The sequence below is a fragment of the Oncorhynchus gorbuscha genome, linkage group LG13 (assembly GCF_021184085.1).
Source record: "Oncorhynchus gorbuscha isolate QuinsamMale2020 ecotype Even-year linkage group LG13, OgorEven_v1.0, whole genome shotgun sequence".
Lineage (NCBI taxonomy): Eukaryota > Metazoa > Chordata > Actinopteri > Salmoniformes > Salmonidae > Oncorhynchus > Oncorhynchus gorbuscha.
The window spans coordinates 43,032,413-43,048,468 of record NC_060185.1 but is presented as its reverse complement, the minus strand read 5'-3'; the positions used below and the strand labels follow the sequence as shown (position 1 = coordinate 43,048,468).

The window sequence follows — 16,056 nt, the reverse complement described above, 5'->3', positions numbered from 1 at the left end:
GCTCCGCCCTCAACCGTAAGGCTCTCCAGAGGGTAGTGAGGACTGCACAACGCATCACCGGGGGCAAACTACCTGCCCTCCAGGACACCTACACCACCCGTTGTTACAGGAAGGCCATAAAGATCATCAAGGACATCAACCACCCGAACCACTGCCTGTTCACCCCGCTATCATCCAGAAGGCGAGGTCAGTACAGGTGCATCAAAGCTGGGACCGAGAGACTGAAAAACAGCTTCTATCTCAAGGCCATCAGACTGTTAAATAGCCACCACTAACATTGAGTGGCTGCTGCCAACACACTGTCATTGACACTGACCCAACTACAGCCATTTTAATAATGGGAATTGATGGAAATGATGTAAATAACCTTCGCTCTCTCTCCCCCGCTACTCTCTCCTCTTCCATCCTATCATCTCTTCCCTCTGCTCAAACCTTCTCCAACCTATCTCCTGATTCTGCCTCCTCAACCCTCCTCTCCTCCCTTTCTGCATCCTTTGACTCTCTATGTCCCCTATCTTCCAGGCCGGCTCGGTCCTCCCCTCCCGCTCCGTGGCTTGACGACTCAATGCGAACTCACAGAACAGGGCTCCGGAAGGCCGAGCGGAAATGGAGGAAAACTCGCCTCCCTGCGGACCTGGCATCCTTTCACTCCCTCCTCTCTACATTTTCCTCCTCTGTCTCTGCTGCTAAAGCCACTTTCTACCACTCTAAATTCCAAGCATCTGCCTCTAACCCTAGGAAGCTCTTTGCCACATTCTCCTCCCTCCTGAATCCTCCTCCCCCTCCCCCCTCCTCCCTCTCTACAGATGACTTCGTCAACCATTTTGAAAAGAAGATCGACGACATCCGATCCTCGTTTGCTAAGTCAAACAACACCGCTGGTTCTGCTCACACTGCCCTACCCTGTGCTCTGACCTCTTTCTCCCCTCTCTCTCCAGATGAAATCTCGCGTCTTGTGACGGCCGGCCGCCCAACAACCTGCCCGCTCGACCCTATCCCCTCCTCTCTTCTCCAGACCATTTCCGGAGACCTTCTCCCTTACCTCACCTCGCTCATCAACTTATCCCTGACCGCTGGCTACGTCCCTTCCGTCTTCAAGAGAGCGAGAGTTGCACCCCTTCTGAAAAAACCTACACTCGATCCCTCCGATGTCAACAACTACAGACCAGTATCCCTTCTTTCTTTTCTCTCCAAAACTCTTGAACGTGCCGTCCTTGGTCAGCTCTCCCGCTATCTCTCTCAGAATGACCTTCTGGATCCAAATCAGTCAGGTTTCAAGACTAGTCATTCAACTGAGACTGCTCTTCTCTGTATCACGGAGGCGCTCCGCACCGCTAAAGCTAACTCTCTCTCCTCTGCTCTCATCCTTCTAGACCTATCGGCTGCCTTCGATACTGTGAACCATCAGATCCTCCTCTCCACCCTCTCCGAGTTGGGCATCTCCGGCGCGGCCCACGCTTGGATTGCGTCCTACCTGACAGGTCGCTCCTACCAGGTGGCGTGGCGAGAATCTGTCTCCTCACCACGCGCTCTCACCACTGGTGTCCCCCAGGGCTCTGTTCTAGGCCCTCTCCTATTCTCGCTATACACCAAGTCACTTGGCTCTGTCATAACCTCACATGGTCTCTCCTATCATTGCTATGCAGACGACACACAATTAATCTTCTCCTTTCCCCTTCTGATGACCAGGTGGCGAATCGCATCTCTGCATGTCTGGCAGACATATCAGTGTGGATGACGGATCACCACCTCAAGCTGAACTTCGGCAAGACGGAGCTGCTCTTCCTCCCGGGAAGGACTGCCCGTTCCATGATCTCGCCATCACGGTTGACAACTCCATTGTGTCCTCCTCCCAGAGCGCTAAGAACCTTGGCGTGATCCTGGACAACAAACTGTCGTTCTCAACTAACATCAAGGCGGTGGCCCGTTCCTGTAGGTTCATGCTCTACAACATCCGCAGAGTACGACCCTGCCTCACACAGGAAGCGGCGCAGGTCCTAATCCAGGCACTTGTCATCTCCCGTCTGGATTACTGCAACTCGCTGTTGGCTGGGCTCCCTGCCTGTGCCATTAAACCCCTACAACTCATCCAGAACGCCGCAGCCCGTCTAGTGTTCAACCTTCCCAAGTTCTCTCACGTCACCCCGCTCCTCCGCTCTCTCCACTGGCTTCCAGTTGAAGCTCGCATCCGCTACAAGACCATGGTGCTTGCCTACGGAGCTGTGAGGGGAACGGCACCTCAGTACCTCCAGGCTCTGATCAGGCCCTACACCCAAATAAGGGCACTGCGTTCATCCACCTCTGGCCTGCTCGCCTCCCTACCACTGAGGAAGTACAGTTCCCGCTCAGCTCAGTCAAAACTGTTCGCTGCTCTGGCTCCCCAATGGTGGAACAAACTCCCTCACGACGCCAGGACAGCGGAGTCAATCACCACCTTCCGGAGACACCTGAAACCCCACCTCTTTAAGGAATACCTAGGATAGGATAAAGTAATCCTTCTCACCCCCCTCCCCCCTTAAAATATTTAGATGCACTATTGTAAAGTGGTTGTTCCACTGGATGTCATAAGGTGAATGCACCAATTTGTAAGTCGCTCTGGATAAGAGCGTCTGCTAAATGACTTAAATGTAAATGTAAATATATCACTAGCCACTTTAAACAATGCTACCTTATATAATGTTACTTACCCTACATTATTCATCTCATATGCATATGTATATACTGTACTCTACAACATCGACTGCATCCTTATGTAACACATGTATCACTAGCCACTTTAACTATGCCACTTTGTTTACTTTGTCTACACACTCATCTCATATGTATATACTGTACTCGATACCATCTACTGTATGCTGCTCTGTACCATCACTCATTCATATATCCTTATGTACATGTTCCTTATCCCCTTACACTGTGTATAAGACAGTAGTTTTGGAATTGTTAGTTAGATTACTTGTTGGTTATCACTGCATTGTCGGAACTAGAAGCACAAGCATTTCGCTACACTCGCATTAACATCTGCTAACCATGTGTATGTGACAAATAAAATTTGATTTGATTTGATTTGAACTTGTCCAAGAAATTCTCATTTAAGTTGCAACACTTTCTGTTGGGTGTCCCAATGAATACAACGCTGGTGATCACATTTTAACGTAGACAAATTAAATACTGAAACATGAAAAAGAATGAAAGTTTGGCATTATGAATATACACCACTTTACATTTATTAAAACGTTTCTTATAAAAAAATATGGTAAAAATGTCACACGTCTATGCACAGTAAAACACTGGAAGAGTCCCTCTTACCAGAATTTCATAAAGACTGCGAATCCCTCACAAGTCATTGTCTTGCCCTTGTAGTGGTTATTATGGTATGGCTTGAACTTCTCACACAGTGGAATGAGTGATGCGTCTCTTGTACAACCTGATACCATGACAGTGATCTTATGTCAGCTATCAACAGTATCTCACTCCAACCTCGAGATGTCTCTCCTAATAAAGTGAAGCACCTATTGTATGTGTAACAACTATGCAATCTGCTTTTGAAACATTTAAATAGCTAGAGGCCAAAAAATTGGGAAACAAACTGGTTTGTTGACTACGGGGCTATTGTCTCCATAATCCCAAGCTATTCACCCTTGCAGGCCAATGGAATAATATGAGTCCACTGAAACACAATCACAGCTAAAGCGGAGTTCACCAGAAGACAGAAGTCTTAAAAATGTTTCTTACAGTAATCTGATATGTAAACCTGGTTGTAGAGGAATCCTAGCTCTGGTCCAGGGCGTTCCTTTGGTCCACACATAGTCGACGGGGTTCCTCTAGTAACGCCCTGGACCAGAGCTAGAGGGATCCCTGCATTACTCCCAAGTTAATTTTAAAAACCCACCCCTGTCCTTAGCCCTTTTTCATTAACAGTACATCTTTATCTGCTTGTTGATCCTTGCTCCGTATGTAACTCCACCACCCCCCTTTAGTAATGGTACACTTTAATCTGGTTGTTGTCATCCAGGCTCAGCTGGACCAGTCCACTCATAGTTGGGGGGGTCCGATAACGTGTGAACAGAGGTCTGATGAAAACCTGTTAAGGACATTTACAAGACTGAACCAAGCTCCATTATAAAGTTGTGTAATGTGTGAGCATTTTTACACAAGGATACACACTGGGGTCTTTCCTGCGTGTCTCCAGCCATCTCTTGTTGCCGTCGATCAGACCCTGTAGCCTCTGGCCATCCATCTCCACCGACTTAGGCTGCATGGAGGACAGACTTCGAGCCTGCTCGCTAACACAAACACACATGTCTTTAGTACCTTCCTTCAAGACAGACTACTGTGAAAGGGATGAGTGACGGTTATAACAAATCATTTCCCTATTTACCTTGCAGGACTGTACCCTGAATAAAGCGTATGCGTCCTCAGGGAACTGGTGGCTATGGACTCAATAGGAGCCCCTATGGAAGAAGGGACAAAGAGAAGTGAAGTCTTGTTATACCAATAAACTAACTCCTCACCCTACCTGAAACTACACAGAACAGAGTTCTTCAGTCCACAGGACTAAATAGAACGCGTATTTAATATAATATATATGATATTGAATCTCTTTGGCTGAGATGTACCAGGGAAGAGCTTGGCCCAGCGGCTGTTGAGCAGGTCCTCAGAACCCAGTGGCTGGATGGAGGTGCTGTGAGGGGCCCACGCCCAGGAGGGCCCAGACAGAGGCATGGAGAGCTGTGAAAGAGGCATTGAGGTGGGGGTTCGGGGCTGGGAGAGGGGCAGGGGTAGGGGGAGAGGCTGGTAAGGGGTCTGCCGTTGAGTCAGGGAGCCCAGGGCCCCCAGGACTGTGCTGAGCTGGCCAGAGATGTGCTGGAGCGACTCAGCTAAGTGCTGCACCTTAGCCGGCACTGTGGGCTCCTCACCTGGAGAGGAGAGATAGAGAGGGAAAGACAAAGGGAGAGAGAGCGCAAGAGAGAAAGGGAGGCAATGTCAGAACACATGAAGAACAAGGGATGAGCTGTGAAAGAGAGGAAGGAGTGGGTGAAAGGGGGGAGGGAAAGGAGGAATAATAAAGAGGGAGAGAGAGTATGATAATAATTTGGCAGAGGAGTACAGGCCTGCTATGAATACTCCAGTATGTCTGTCTCTCTCACCAGGGCCATCAAGGCCATTGCTGACGCTGCTCATATCCGATTCAGTCACATCAAAGGCCACCTTCCTATCAGTCACCAGTCTGTCCTGGTCATCATAGTAGTGATGGGGGGAGACCTGGGCAAGATAAAGCAAGAGAAAAAACAAACTCCATACTTTTGTACTTGCCATTAACTCTAACACACGTTTTCTTTACCATCATTGACTTCGCTGAAAGTTTAACTTACAATGACTGTGGTATGCGATTTTCTTACCTAACTACCATAAATTAAGTTTCTCTGGATAGGAGTGTCTGCTAAATGACCAAAATGTTACCTAAAAATGTAAACGCGTACATACAGTGAGCGTTGCAAAACATCAGGAACACCTTCCTAATATTGAGTTGCACCACCTTTTGCCCTCAGAATAGCCTCAATTCGTCAGGGCATGGACTCTACAAGGTGCTGAAAACGTTTCCCAGGGATGTTGGCCCATGTTGACTCCAGTGCGTCGCACAGTTCTGTCATGTTGGCGGGATGTCCTTTGGGTGGTGGACCATTCTTGATACACACAGGAAATTGTTGAGCGTGAAAAATCCAGCAGCGATGCAGTTCTTGGCACACTCAAACCGGTGCGCCCGGCCCTTACTACCACACCCTGTTCAAAGGCACCTAAATATTTTGCCTTGCCCAGCAACCCCATGAATGACACACATACACAATCCGTGTCTCAATTGTCTAATGGCTTAAAAATCCTTCTTTACCTGTCTCCTCCCCTTCATCTACACAGATTGAAGAGGATTTAACAAGTGACATCAATAAGGGATCACAGCTTTCACCTGGATTCACTTGGTCAGTTTGTGTCATGGAAAGAGCAGGTGTTCTTAATGTTTTGTCCATTCAGTGTACAGTGTGTTTATTAGCTATTCCAGTATGCCTAACGTTATGGGCATGGTATGTAGTACAGGTGGTGCACAGGGGGCAGGATATGTGGTATATAAACGTGTTATGGTGTACTACTAAGGCACCTCTTCAGCTACGGAGCTCTCTAGCTGTTGCAGTTTCTCCTCCTTCCTGCGTAGCAGCGAGTTCCCCCTCTTCACAGTCACCCTCAACTCCTCCACGTCACTGGCCTCCTGAGGAAGAGAAGAGGAAACGAAAGAGAGAGACAGAGAGTGGGGGAAAGAGAGAGAGAAAACTGATCCAGGGACAGTTACACACGGAGGTCATGCATACTCTCTCACTTCATGAATGTTCGACACAAGGGCACTAGGGCCGGGTGTAGGAGTCTATATGGGATAAGGAAGGGAGTCACACTTACACGCACCTGCTGCAGGTTCCTGTACATCTCCTGTGTGGCCTGGGCGTGGCTGGTGGTGTTGGGGTACTGAGAGGAGCTGGACTGGGCCTGAGCTGCCTGCAGTGCTGCCTGTCTCTCACTCAGACGACCACTCTCCTTCTCCAGGAAGCGCCGGGCTTTCTGCAGGGACAGCCCCTCAGAGGAGATATACTGACGCAAGCTGGGAGAGGAAAGAGAGAAGCACACACACACACATAGAAGTTAGTCAGGATTGAAGGGTGCAACATGTATGCTCTCACACACACACACACACACACACACACACACACACACACACACACACACACACACACACACACACACACACACACACACACACACACACACACACACACACACACACACACACACACACACACACACACATACTCATCCAAGACAGGAGGTTCTTTCAAATCTTCCACATGTAGCACTTTCTCCCGTCCAGCAGTAGAGGGCGGTGCCTCGCTATCCTTCTCCTCCTTCCTCGCCTCCTCCTCCTCTGTTCTGTCCAGTCTAGTAGTAGGCCTCTTGATCTCACTCTGCTCCAAATCACTGCAATAAAATCACATGTTAGTAACTGAAATAGTACTGACATTGGAATAACATTGAACCTTCAGTAGGACTAAGGTGACCTGCCTAAATGACTACCGACTCGTAGCAAACACATCTGTAGCCATGAAGTGTTTCGAAAAGGATGGTCATGGCTCACATCAACACCATTGTCCCAGAAACCCTAGACCCACTCCAATTTGCATACCGCCCTAACAGATCCACAGATGATGCAATCTCTATTGCACTCCACACTGCCCTTTCCCACCTGGACAAAAGGAGCACCTATGTGAGAATGCTGTTCATTGACTACAGCTCAGAGTTCAACAACATAGTGACCTCAAAGCTCATCAATAAGCTAAGGACCCTGGGACTAGAGGTCGACCGATTATGATTTTTCAACGCCGATACAGATTATTAGAGGACCAAAAAAAAAACTGATACTGATTAAATCGGCAGATTTATTTATATATATATTTGTAATTGTGTGTCATGTAAAAAAGCTAATGTTTAAGTTCCTTCCTCAGAACATATGAAAGCTGGTGGTTCAATATTCCCAGTTCTTCAATATTCCCAGTTCTTCAATATTCCCAGTTCTTCAATATTCCCAGTTCTTCAATATTCCCAGTTCTTCAATATTCCCAGTTCTTCAATATTCCCAGTTAAGAAGTTTTAAGTGTAGTTATACACTTAAAATTATTTCACTTAATATTTCCTGTATCACAATTCCAGTGGGTCAGAAGTTTACATGCACGAACTTGACTGTGCCCTTAAACAGCTTGGAAAATTCTAGAAAACGATGACATGGCTTTAGAAGCTTCTGATAGGCTAATTGACATCATTTGAGTCAATTGGAGGTGTACCTGTAGATGTATTTCAAGGCCTACATTCAAACTCAGTGTCTCTTTGCTTGAAATAATGGGAAAATCGAAAGAAAACAGCCAAGAATTCAGAAAAAAACGATAGACCTCCACAAGTCTGGTTCATCCTTGGAAGCAATTTCCGAACACCTGAAGGTACCACATTCATCTGTACAAACAATAGTACACAAGTATAAACACCATGGGACCACGCAGCCGCCATACAGCTCAGGAAGGAGATGTGTTCTGTCTCCTAGAGATGAACGTACTTTGGTGCGAAAAGTGAAAATCAATCCCAAAACAACAGCAAAGGACATTGTGAAGATGCTGGTGTAAACAGGTACAAAAGTATCTATATCCACAGTAAAACAAGTCCTATATTGACATAACCTAAAAGGCCGCTCAGCAAGGAAGAAGCCACTGCTCCAAAACCGCCATAAAAAAGACAGACTAAGTTTTGCAACTGCAAATGGGTACAAAGATTGTACTTTTTGGAGAAATGTCCTCTGGTCTGATGAAACACAAATAGAACTGTTTGGCCATAATGACCATCATTGTGTTTGGAGGAAAAAGGGGGAGGCTTGCAAGCCGAAGAACACCATCTCAACCGTGAAGCACGGGGGTGGCAGCATCCTGTTGTGAGGGGGCTTTGTTGCAAGAGGGACTGGTGCACTTCAAAATAGATGGCCTTATGAGGAAGGAAAATGATGTGGATATATTGAAGCAACATCTCAAGACATCAGTCAGGAAGTTAAAGCATGGTCGCAAATGGGTCTTCCAAATGGACAGTGACCCCAAGCATACTTTCAAAGTTGTGGCAAAATGGCTTAAGGACAACAAAGTCAAGATATTGGAGTCGCCATCACAAAGCCCTAATCTCAATTCTATAGAAATGTTGTGGGCAGAACTAAAAAAAGCGTGTGCGAGCAAGGAGGCCTACAAACCTGACTCAGTTACACCAGCTCTGTCGGGAGGAATGGGCAAACATTCACCCAACTTATTGTGGGAAGCTTGTCGAAGGTTACCCAAAACATTTTACCCAAGTTAAACAATTTAAAGGCAAATGCTACACAATACTAATTGAGTGTATGTAAACTTCTGACCCAACGGGAATGTGATGAAATAAATAATTCTCTCAACTATTATTCTGACATTTCACATTTCACATTCTTAAAATAAAGTGGTGATCCTAACTGACCCAAGGTAGGGAATTTATACTAGGATTAAATGTCAGAATTTAAACTGAGTTTAAATGTATTTGGCTAAGGTGTATGTAAACTTCCGACTTCAACTGTACATTCGTGCAACGATTGTGCTTTTGTTAAATCATCACCGATTTGACGAAGAAGGCTGTTATTTGATGATGAATTAACCGGCACCGCATTGATTATATGCAATGCAGGACAAGCTAGTTAACCTAGTAATATCATCAACCATGTGTAGTTAACTAGTGATTATGTGAAGATTGATTGTTTTTTTTTATAAGATAAGTTTAAAGCTAGCTAGCAACTGACCTTGGCTCCTTGCTGCACTTGCGTAACAGGTGGTCAGCCTGCCACGCAGTTTCCTCATGGAATGCAATGTAATCGGTAATCAGCGTCCAAAAATGCCGATTACCGATTGCTATGAAAATTTGAAATCGGCCGACCTCTTCCTGGGACTAAACACCTCCCTCTGCAACTGGATCCTGGATTTCCTGACGGGCCGCCCCCAGGTGGTAAGGGTAGGTAACAACACCCACCACACTGATCCTCAACACAGGGGCCCCTCAGGGGTGTATGCTCAGTCCCCTCCTGTACTCCCTGTTCACTCATGACTGCACGGCCAGGCACGACACCAACACCATCATTAAGTTTGCCAATGACACAACAGTGGTAGGCCTGATCACAGACAATGACGAGAAAGCCTATAGGGAGGAGGTCAGAGACCTGGCCATGTGGTGCAAGGACAACAACCTCTCCCTCAACATGATCAAGACAAAGGAGATGATTGTGGATTACAGAAAAAGGAGGACCGAGCACGCCCCCATTCTCATCGACGGGGCCGCCGTGGAACAGGTTGAGAGCTTCAAGTTCCTTGGTGTCCACATCACCAACAAACTAACATGGTCCAAGCACACCAAGACACTTATGAAGAGGGCACTACAAAACGTATTCCCCCTCAGTAGACTGAAAAGATTTGGCATGGGTCCTCAGATCCTCAAAAGGTTTACAGCTGCACCATCGAGAGCATCCTGACGAGTTGCATCACTGCCTGGTATGGCAACTGCTCGGCCTCCGACCGAAAGCCAGAGGGTAGTGTGTACAGACCAGTACAGCACTGGGGCCAAGCTTCCTGCCATCCAGGACCTCTATACCAGGCGGTGTCAGAGGAAGGCCCTAAAAAGTGTCAAAGACTCCAGCCACCCTAGTCATAGACTATTCTCTCTGCAACCGCACGGCAAGCGGTACCGGAGATCCAAGTCTAAGTCCGAGAGGCTTCTAAACAGCTTCTACCCCCAAGCCATAAGACTCCTGTGGCTACTCAGACTATTTGCATTGCACCCCCCCACTCCCTCTTTTACACCGCTGCTACTCTGTTATTATCTATGCATAGTCACTTTAATAACTCTACCTCCATGTGCATATTACCTCAATTACCTCGACTAACTGGTGTGCCCGCACATTGACTATATACAGGGGGTACTGGTACAGAGTCTCTCTATTGTTATTTTACTGCTGCTCTTTAATTACTTGTTCCTTTTATTTCTTATTTTTATTCATATTTTTTTAACTGCATTGTTGGTTAAGGGCTTGTAAGTAAGCATTTCACTGAAAGGTCGACACCTGTTGTATTCGGCGCATGTGACTAATGCAATTTGATTTGATGACTCGATCAACCGCTTGACAAATAGCTCAGTAGTCTGGCAAGCTAGACATGAAGTCTCCCACTAAGTCTGAAAGACATGCTACTGTCAGTTGCAAGTTGACAATAAAACAGGAGTGAACGGAGGTTGACCCGAACTAACAGGACAGGTGTGTGTGTGTGTGTGTACCTGACTCTGCGGCACAGCCGATCACAGCGCTCCTGCAGCAGCTCCACCTTGCTCTCTAACCGGTCCCGCTCCTCCTTCATCCTCCTGCTCTCCTCCTTCGCTTTGTTCCTCTCCTCCCTAATTGTCTCCAACTCGTCTCTCACTTTGGTCCTCTCCTCCCTCGCTCTCTCCGCCTCCTGCCTCGCCCTGTCCCTCTGTCCTTCCACCCGCTCCAGATCCTCTCTCAGTCCATCTCTCTCCTGCATGACTCCAGGCAGAGCCTGAAAACATCACAGACTTAAAATCTACAGCATGACGAAGACAGAGGTGGTGACGATGATGATGAATCCTCACCTCTATTCCTCTGTCTATCTCATCCTCTTCATCCCCAAGCTGCTGCCGCCTCTTCTTCAAATTCGCTGCCTGAAAGGTGCATCTCCTTTAATCAACAGCGCCCAACCACACACATACAGTTCATTCCATTCCATAGCCTAGGCCATCCCTACATCTTCCAGGTAGTCATGAATACACATATCAGTGCAACAGTGATTGATTGACTACCTGGGTCTTCAGTATTGCCTCCTGGGTCTTCAGTTCTCTGGCTCTCAGCTCCAGCTTGTCCCCCAGCTCCTGAATCCCTGCCTCCTAAGGGATGACATAGGTGTTTGGAGATGATATGGAATGTGTGTGTGTGTGTGTGTGTTCGTGCCGCACGTGTGTGTCTCTCTGTCCTCACCTTGCGTGTGTGCGTCTGGCGGGTCTTGGAGAGCTGGGAGTCTAGCTGTGTACGGAGTCTCTCCAGCTGGGCGCTGTGGGTGGCCAGCAGGCGATCTCTCTCCTCCTGCAGGGCACACAGCAACTGCTCCCTTTGGACAGCCTCCTGGAGGACAAACGCACACACACATGCAGACACATCCAGACGCACAGACACACACACAAACAGACACACACACAGACACAAATAGATAATGAGTTAGCAGCAGGCCTGTTACAAGAAGCTGTGACCCTTGAACTGTGTCTCACCTGGTCCAGATAATTGTCTCTGATTGAGTTGAGTTCTTTGCGGTGGTCGTCTTTGAGCTGCTCCAGCTTCCTGCCGTGGTCACGCTGCACTTCCTCCCTCACTTCCTGGAGCACGTCTCCCAACTGGACCAAGACAGTGAGTGGGAGGGATACATAATGTCACAACACTTTATAGGGTTTAGACTGACACTGTTATGGTAATATGTCGTCAGTGAGATGAGGGGCTAAAAGTTTGTGTACCAAAGGTGGGAAGTAGTGTGTGTGTGTTCTCTATCACCTCTTTTTGGTACTCTGCTAGATGTTGCTCTGGGCTACGACGGCTCTTCAACTCCCTCCGCCTCTCACTGGCACTGCTTCTCCCCTAAGACAACAACACACTGTCTTCAACCATCATCAGTGTGACACACACACCACACTATCCTAGACTCCCTCCACGCATTCCCCACACAAAAACCCAAACACATGAGTCCAGACAGTACACATTCAGTTGTTTCAAGTACACGTGTGTATTGGAAGGCCCTTCTCCTATACCTCCACCCCTCCCTTCTCCGACCCCCACCTCCCCCTCCCACCTCCCCTTTCCCCACCTCCTGTTTGAGGGAGTCAAGTTGCTCCTCCCGCTCCCCAAGCAGTCTCCGCTTCTCCGCATGTAGCTCCTCCTCTGACTCCTCCCTCAGTCGCTGTAGGTCCCGCCTCCTCTGGGCCTCTATCCTCTCTCGCTCCGCCTCTCTCTCCGCCTCCAGGGTGGCACGCAGCTGCCTCAGCATCACCTCGCCCTCCTCCCTGATAAAAACAACAAACACACGCGAACGTAGCAAGCACGCACACACAATCATTTCCTAGCTCAAATATTTTTGGGGTATTGTTTTTCTCCAGTGGCCAAGCGGTATGGTATACCTACTGTATGTGTAGTAAGAATGTATTGCCTTAGCACAGAATAGTTATGTGAAGTAGTGTCATATTCATAAGGCTATGGTCGCTGGGCGTGTGATCTAAGGGTCACTGGAGCACTCCAGGGCGATAGCTGTCAGGCGAGGAAGGAGGAGAAGGATAGCGAGGCACCGCCCTCTACTGCTGGACGGGAGAAAGTGCTACATGTGGAAGATTTGAAAGAACCTCCTGTCTTGGATGAGTGTGTGTGTGTGTGTGTGTGTGTGTGTGTGTGTGTGTGTGTGTGTGTGTGTGTGTGTGTGTGTGTGTGTGTGTGTGTGTGTGTGTGTGTGTGTGTGTGTGTGTGTGTGTGTGTGTGTGTGTGTGTGTGTGTGTGTGTGTGTGTGTGTGTGTGTGTGTGTGTGTGTGTGCTTAAGCAGATGGATGAATTGTAGAGAGACATGAGATGAGTCACCTAACGTTGCGTTGCTGGTTCTCTCTCTCCCTCCGGGCCATTTCCCTTATCTCCAGTAGCCTGCTTTCAGACTCCACACTCAGTCTGTTCTCCTCTTCCCTCCCCTTACTCTGGAGCCTCTCCCTCAGGCTCCTGGAAGACCGGTCAGGACCAGAACACACAAATAGCAGCGGGTGAGATAAGCAGCACTGTCACACAGCACTAAGCATCAACGCTGAGTCATATCCTCTCACTACCACAGGGAGCATCACAGCTCACAAATACTAGTATAAAAGTGGACATTAGTGGAGATTGAGGGAGGTTGACCACTCTGTGGCCTGCTGCTTGGATGCCTACCTGACCCTCTCTTCGCTCTCCTCCTTCAGCCTCTGTTCCTCCTCTTCCTCCTCCCGCCTCAGCTCCTCCTGAAGTAGGCGCACCTTCTCCAGCCTCTCACGCAGCGCATGCTCCTTCTCCTCCTCTATCTCCCTCTCAGTCTCCCTCCTCTCCTTGTCCCTCTCCTCCTCCTGGGCCCTTCTGTTGTCCGCCCCCTGTCTGGGGGCTTCCTCCTTGTAGTGGTTGTGAGGGCTCCTAACTAGGCGTCCTCTGGAGGTGTCAGGCCGCTTGACCCCCTGAACCCCCGGCACCCCTAGGCTGGCGCTGGTGCTAACCCCCTCAGCCCGCGGCCGGGGCTCCGGCTCAGAATGGGAGGATCCTGCGTCCTGTTGGGATTCACTGGACTGGCTGGGGTGCCTGTCCTCCATTGCTGGATCCTCTCTGCCTGCAGCTTGAAGACGCCTGCAGAGTGGAGGCCGGGAGGGAGGGAGGGAGGGAGGGAGGGAGGGAGGGAGGGAGGGAGGGAGGGAGGGAGGGAGGGAGGGAGGGAGGGAGGGAGGGAGGGAGGGAGGGAGGGAGGGAGGGGAGGGAGGGAGGGGAGGGATAAAGAGACAGCGAGGGAGGGAAGTCAGATAAATGATTTGGCTCAGCTCTAGACTGCAGATCTGTACGAGAGACATACTACTGCAGCAGTGACAGTGACAATAGGCTTGTATCACAATGTGTGTTTCAAATTCAGAGAGGACATTCTACTGAAGTATGGGCATTTATCAGAATCAGAAAGTCTTGTCTGCCAACCTCTCTGCAGCTTCTGCCCTCTTCCTCCGTTCCTTCTCCTCTGCCGCACTGACTTTCACTTTGCCCTCTTCATCCTGCGGAATATTTTTTTTTAGATGAATAGCAAATGCTAACATATAACTCCACGTGGCATGATGTGAGTGTTACTCTCAAAATAAAACAACAGTACAAACTGTGCCTACAGACTCTACAGAGAACCACTGTGACTGAGAACATCCAAGTGAGGAAGGAGAGACTGTAGCTGAGGGGGAAGGAGGTGAAGAGGAGAGCCAGGATGAAGAGGGGTGAGCGAGTGAGAAAAAGAAAAGAGAGGAAGAGGAGGAGTAAGTGTGGTACCTGCAAGAGTGGACTAACAGCAGGGGAGAGATCCTTCAGGTCCAGGACTTTCTCTGACAACATGGAGCCAAAACCAGACTAAAGGGAAAATGGAACAGAACACTATTAGTGTTTACTAAACACACCCCTTGATAATATCTGTTTAAATGTTACATTACAAAGCATGTTGTCAAGCCATAGAAAGTACCCTGAGGTCCTTGGTGGAGGAGGAGGCCACCTCCATGTGCTCGCTGGCCTCGGACTGCTGATGTAAACACACACTCAGTCACCGACAGGAAGCATAGTGCCACCGTATCACCTCGACAGACAGACAGACAGACAGACAGACAGACAGACAGACAGACAGACAGACAGACAGACAGACAGACAGACAGACAGACAGACAGACAGACAGACAGACAGACAGACAGACAGACAGACAGACAGACAGACAGACAGACAGACAGACAGACAGACAGACAGACAGACAGACAGACAGACAGACAGACAGACAGACAGACAGACAGACAGACAGACAGACAGACAGACAGACAGACAGACAGACAGACAGACAGACAGACAGACAGACAGACAGACAGACAGACAGACAGACAGACAGACAGACAGACAGACAGACAGACAGACAGACAGACAGACAGACAGACAGACAGACAGACAGACAGACAGACAGACAGACAGACAGACAGACAGACAGACAGACAGACAGACAGACAGACAGACAGACAGACAGACAGACAGACAGACAGACAGGACAGACAGGACAGACAGGACAGACAGGACAGACAGACAGACATGTATGCTGCCATTCTCAGCAATACACACCCAGTCACACAGGAGGACACACAGCAACTATGAAGGCTCTCATAGTAGGGCAAAGCAAGTACAGCAGCAAAGGGACAATACACTAGTCAACAGCACAGAGCAGCCATCCCATGGCTTGATGAGCAAAGCTTGGGAAGACAAGCGTCAAAGAGTCAGACAAAATACCCATACCACGCAAACACATGGCTGGTCAAGCAAGTAGTAGAGACAGAGAAACAAAGGCTACAGTACTGCAAGTTTGGAATGAGAGGACAGGGCTGCCTTGGGGGCTGTCTGAGAGGGTAGGGGTGCTGTCTGAGAGGGTGGGGCTGCCTTGGGGGCTGTCAGAGGGGGTGGGGCTGCCAGAGAAGGTTGGGGGCTAGATGAAAGGATTAGAGTGCCTTGGTGGTAGACTTAGAGGATGGGGCCGCCACAAAGTGGGTTGTTTGAGACGATAGGGCTGGCTAGGAGGCTGACAGAGGATGGGGCTGCCTTGGGTATGGCTGAAAGGATAGGGCTGCCTAGAGGTTTGTCTGAGATGATATGCC

General features: G+C 48.7%; 1 protein-coding gene across 7 annotated transcripts in view; it reads right to left on the bottom strand.

Annotated features, from left to right (window-relative positions):
- Positions 1-3,205: 3,205 nt before the first annotated feature.
- LOC123992948 (centrosomal protein of 164 kDa-like) overlaps positions 3,206-16,056 on the bottom strand; it is a 29,502-nt gene continuing 16,651 nt past the window's right edge. For 3 of the 7 annotated variants that reach the window (XM_046294610.1, XM_046294608.1, XM_046294605.1), the window contains 20 exons: positions 14,895-14,951; positions 14,708-14,785; positions 14,372-14,445; positions 13,595-14,035; positions 13,259-13,390; positions 12,501-12,696; positions 12,191-12,274; positions 11,914-12,036; positions 11,627-11,770; positions 11,452-11,535; positions 11,245-11,313; positions 10,912-11,171; positions 6,856-7,020; positions 6,448-6,646; positions 6,155-6,262; positions 5,151-5,265; positions 4,620-4,919; positions 4,382-4,454; positions 4,164-4,286; positions 3,206-4,073 (listed from right to left, as the gene is read on the bottom strand). In XM_046294610.1, coding sequence (XP_046150566.1) covers positions 3,977-4,073; positions 4,164-4,286; positions 4,382-4,454; positions 4,620-4,919; positions 5,151-5,265; positions 6,155-6,262; positions 6,448-6,646; positions 6,856-7,020; positions 10,912-11,171; positions 11,245-11,313; positions 11,452-11,535; positions 11,627-11,770; positions 11,914-12,036; positions 12,191-12,274; positions 12,501-12,696; positions 13,259-13,390; positions 13,595-14,035; positions 14,372-14,445; positions 14,708-14,785; positions 14,895-14,951 — 2,922 coding nt within the window. In that variant the 3' untranslated portion in view covers positions 3,206-3,976. The remainder of the gene's footprint in view (positions 4,074-4,163; positions 4,287-4,381; positions 4,455-4,619; positions 4,920-5,150; positions 5,266-6,154; positions 6,263-6,447; positions 6,647-6,855; positions 7,021-10,911; positions 11,172-11,244; positions 11,314-11,451; positions 11,536-11,626; positions 11,771-11,913; positions 12,037-12,190; positions 12,275-12,500; positions 12,697-13,258; positions 13,391-13,594; positions 14,036-14,371; positions 14,446-14,707; positions 14,786-14,894; positions 14,952-16,056) is intronic. The other 4 variants (XM_046294609.1, XM_046294606.1, XM_046294607.1 and 1 more) reach the window with 3 other exon arrangements.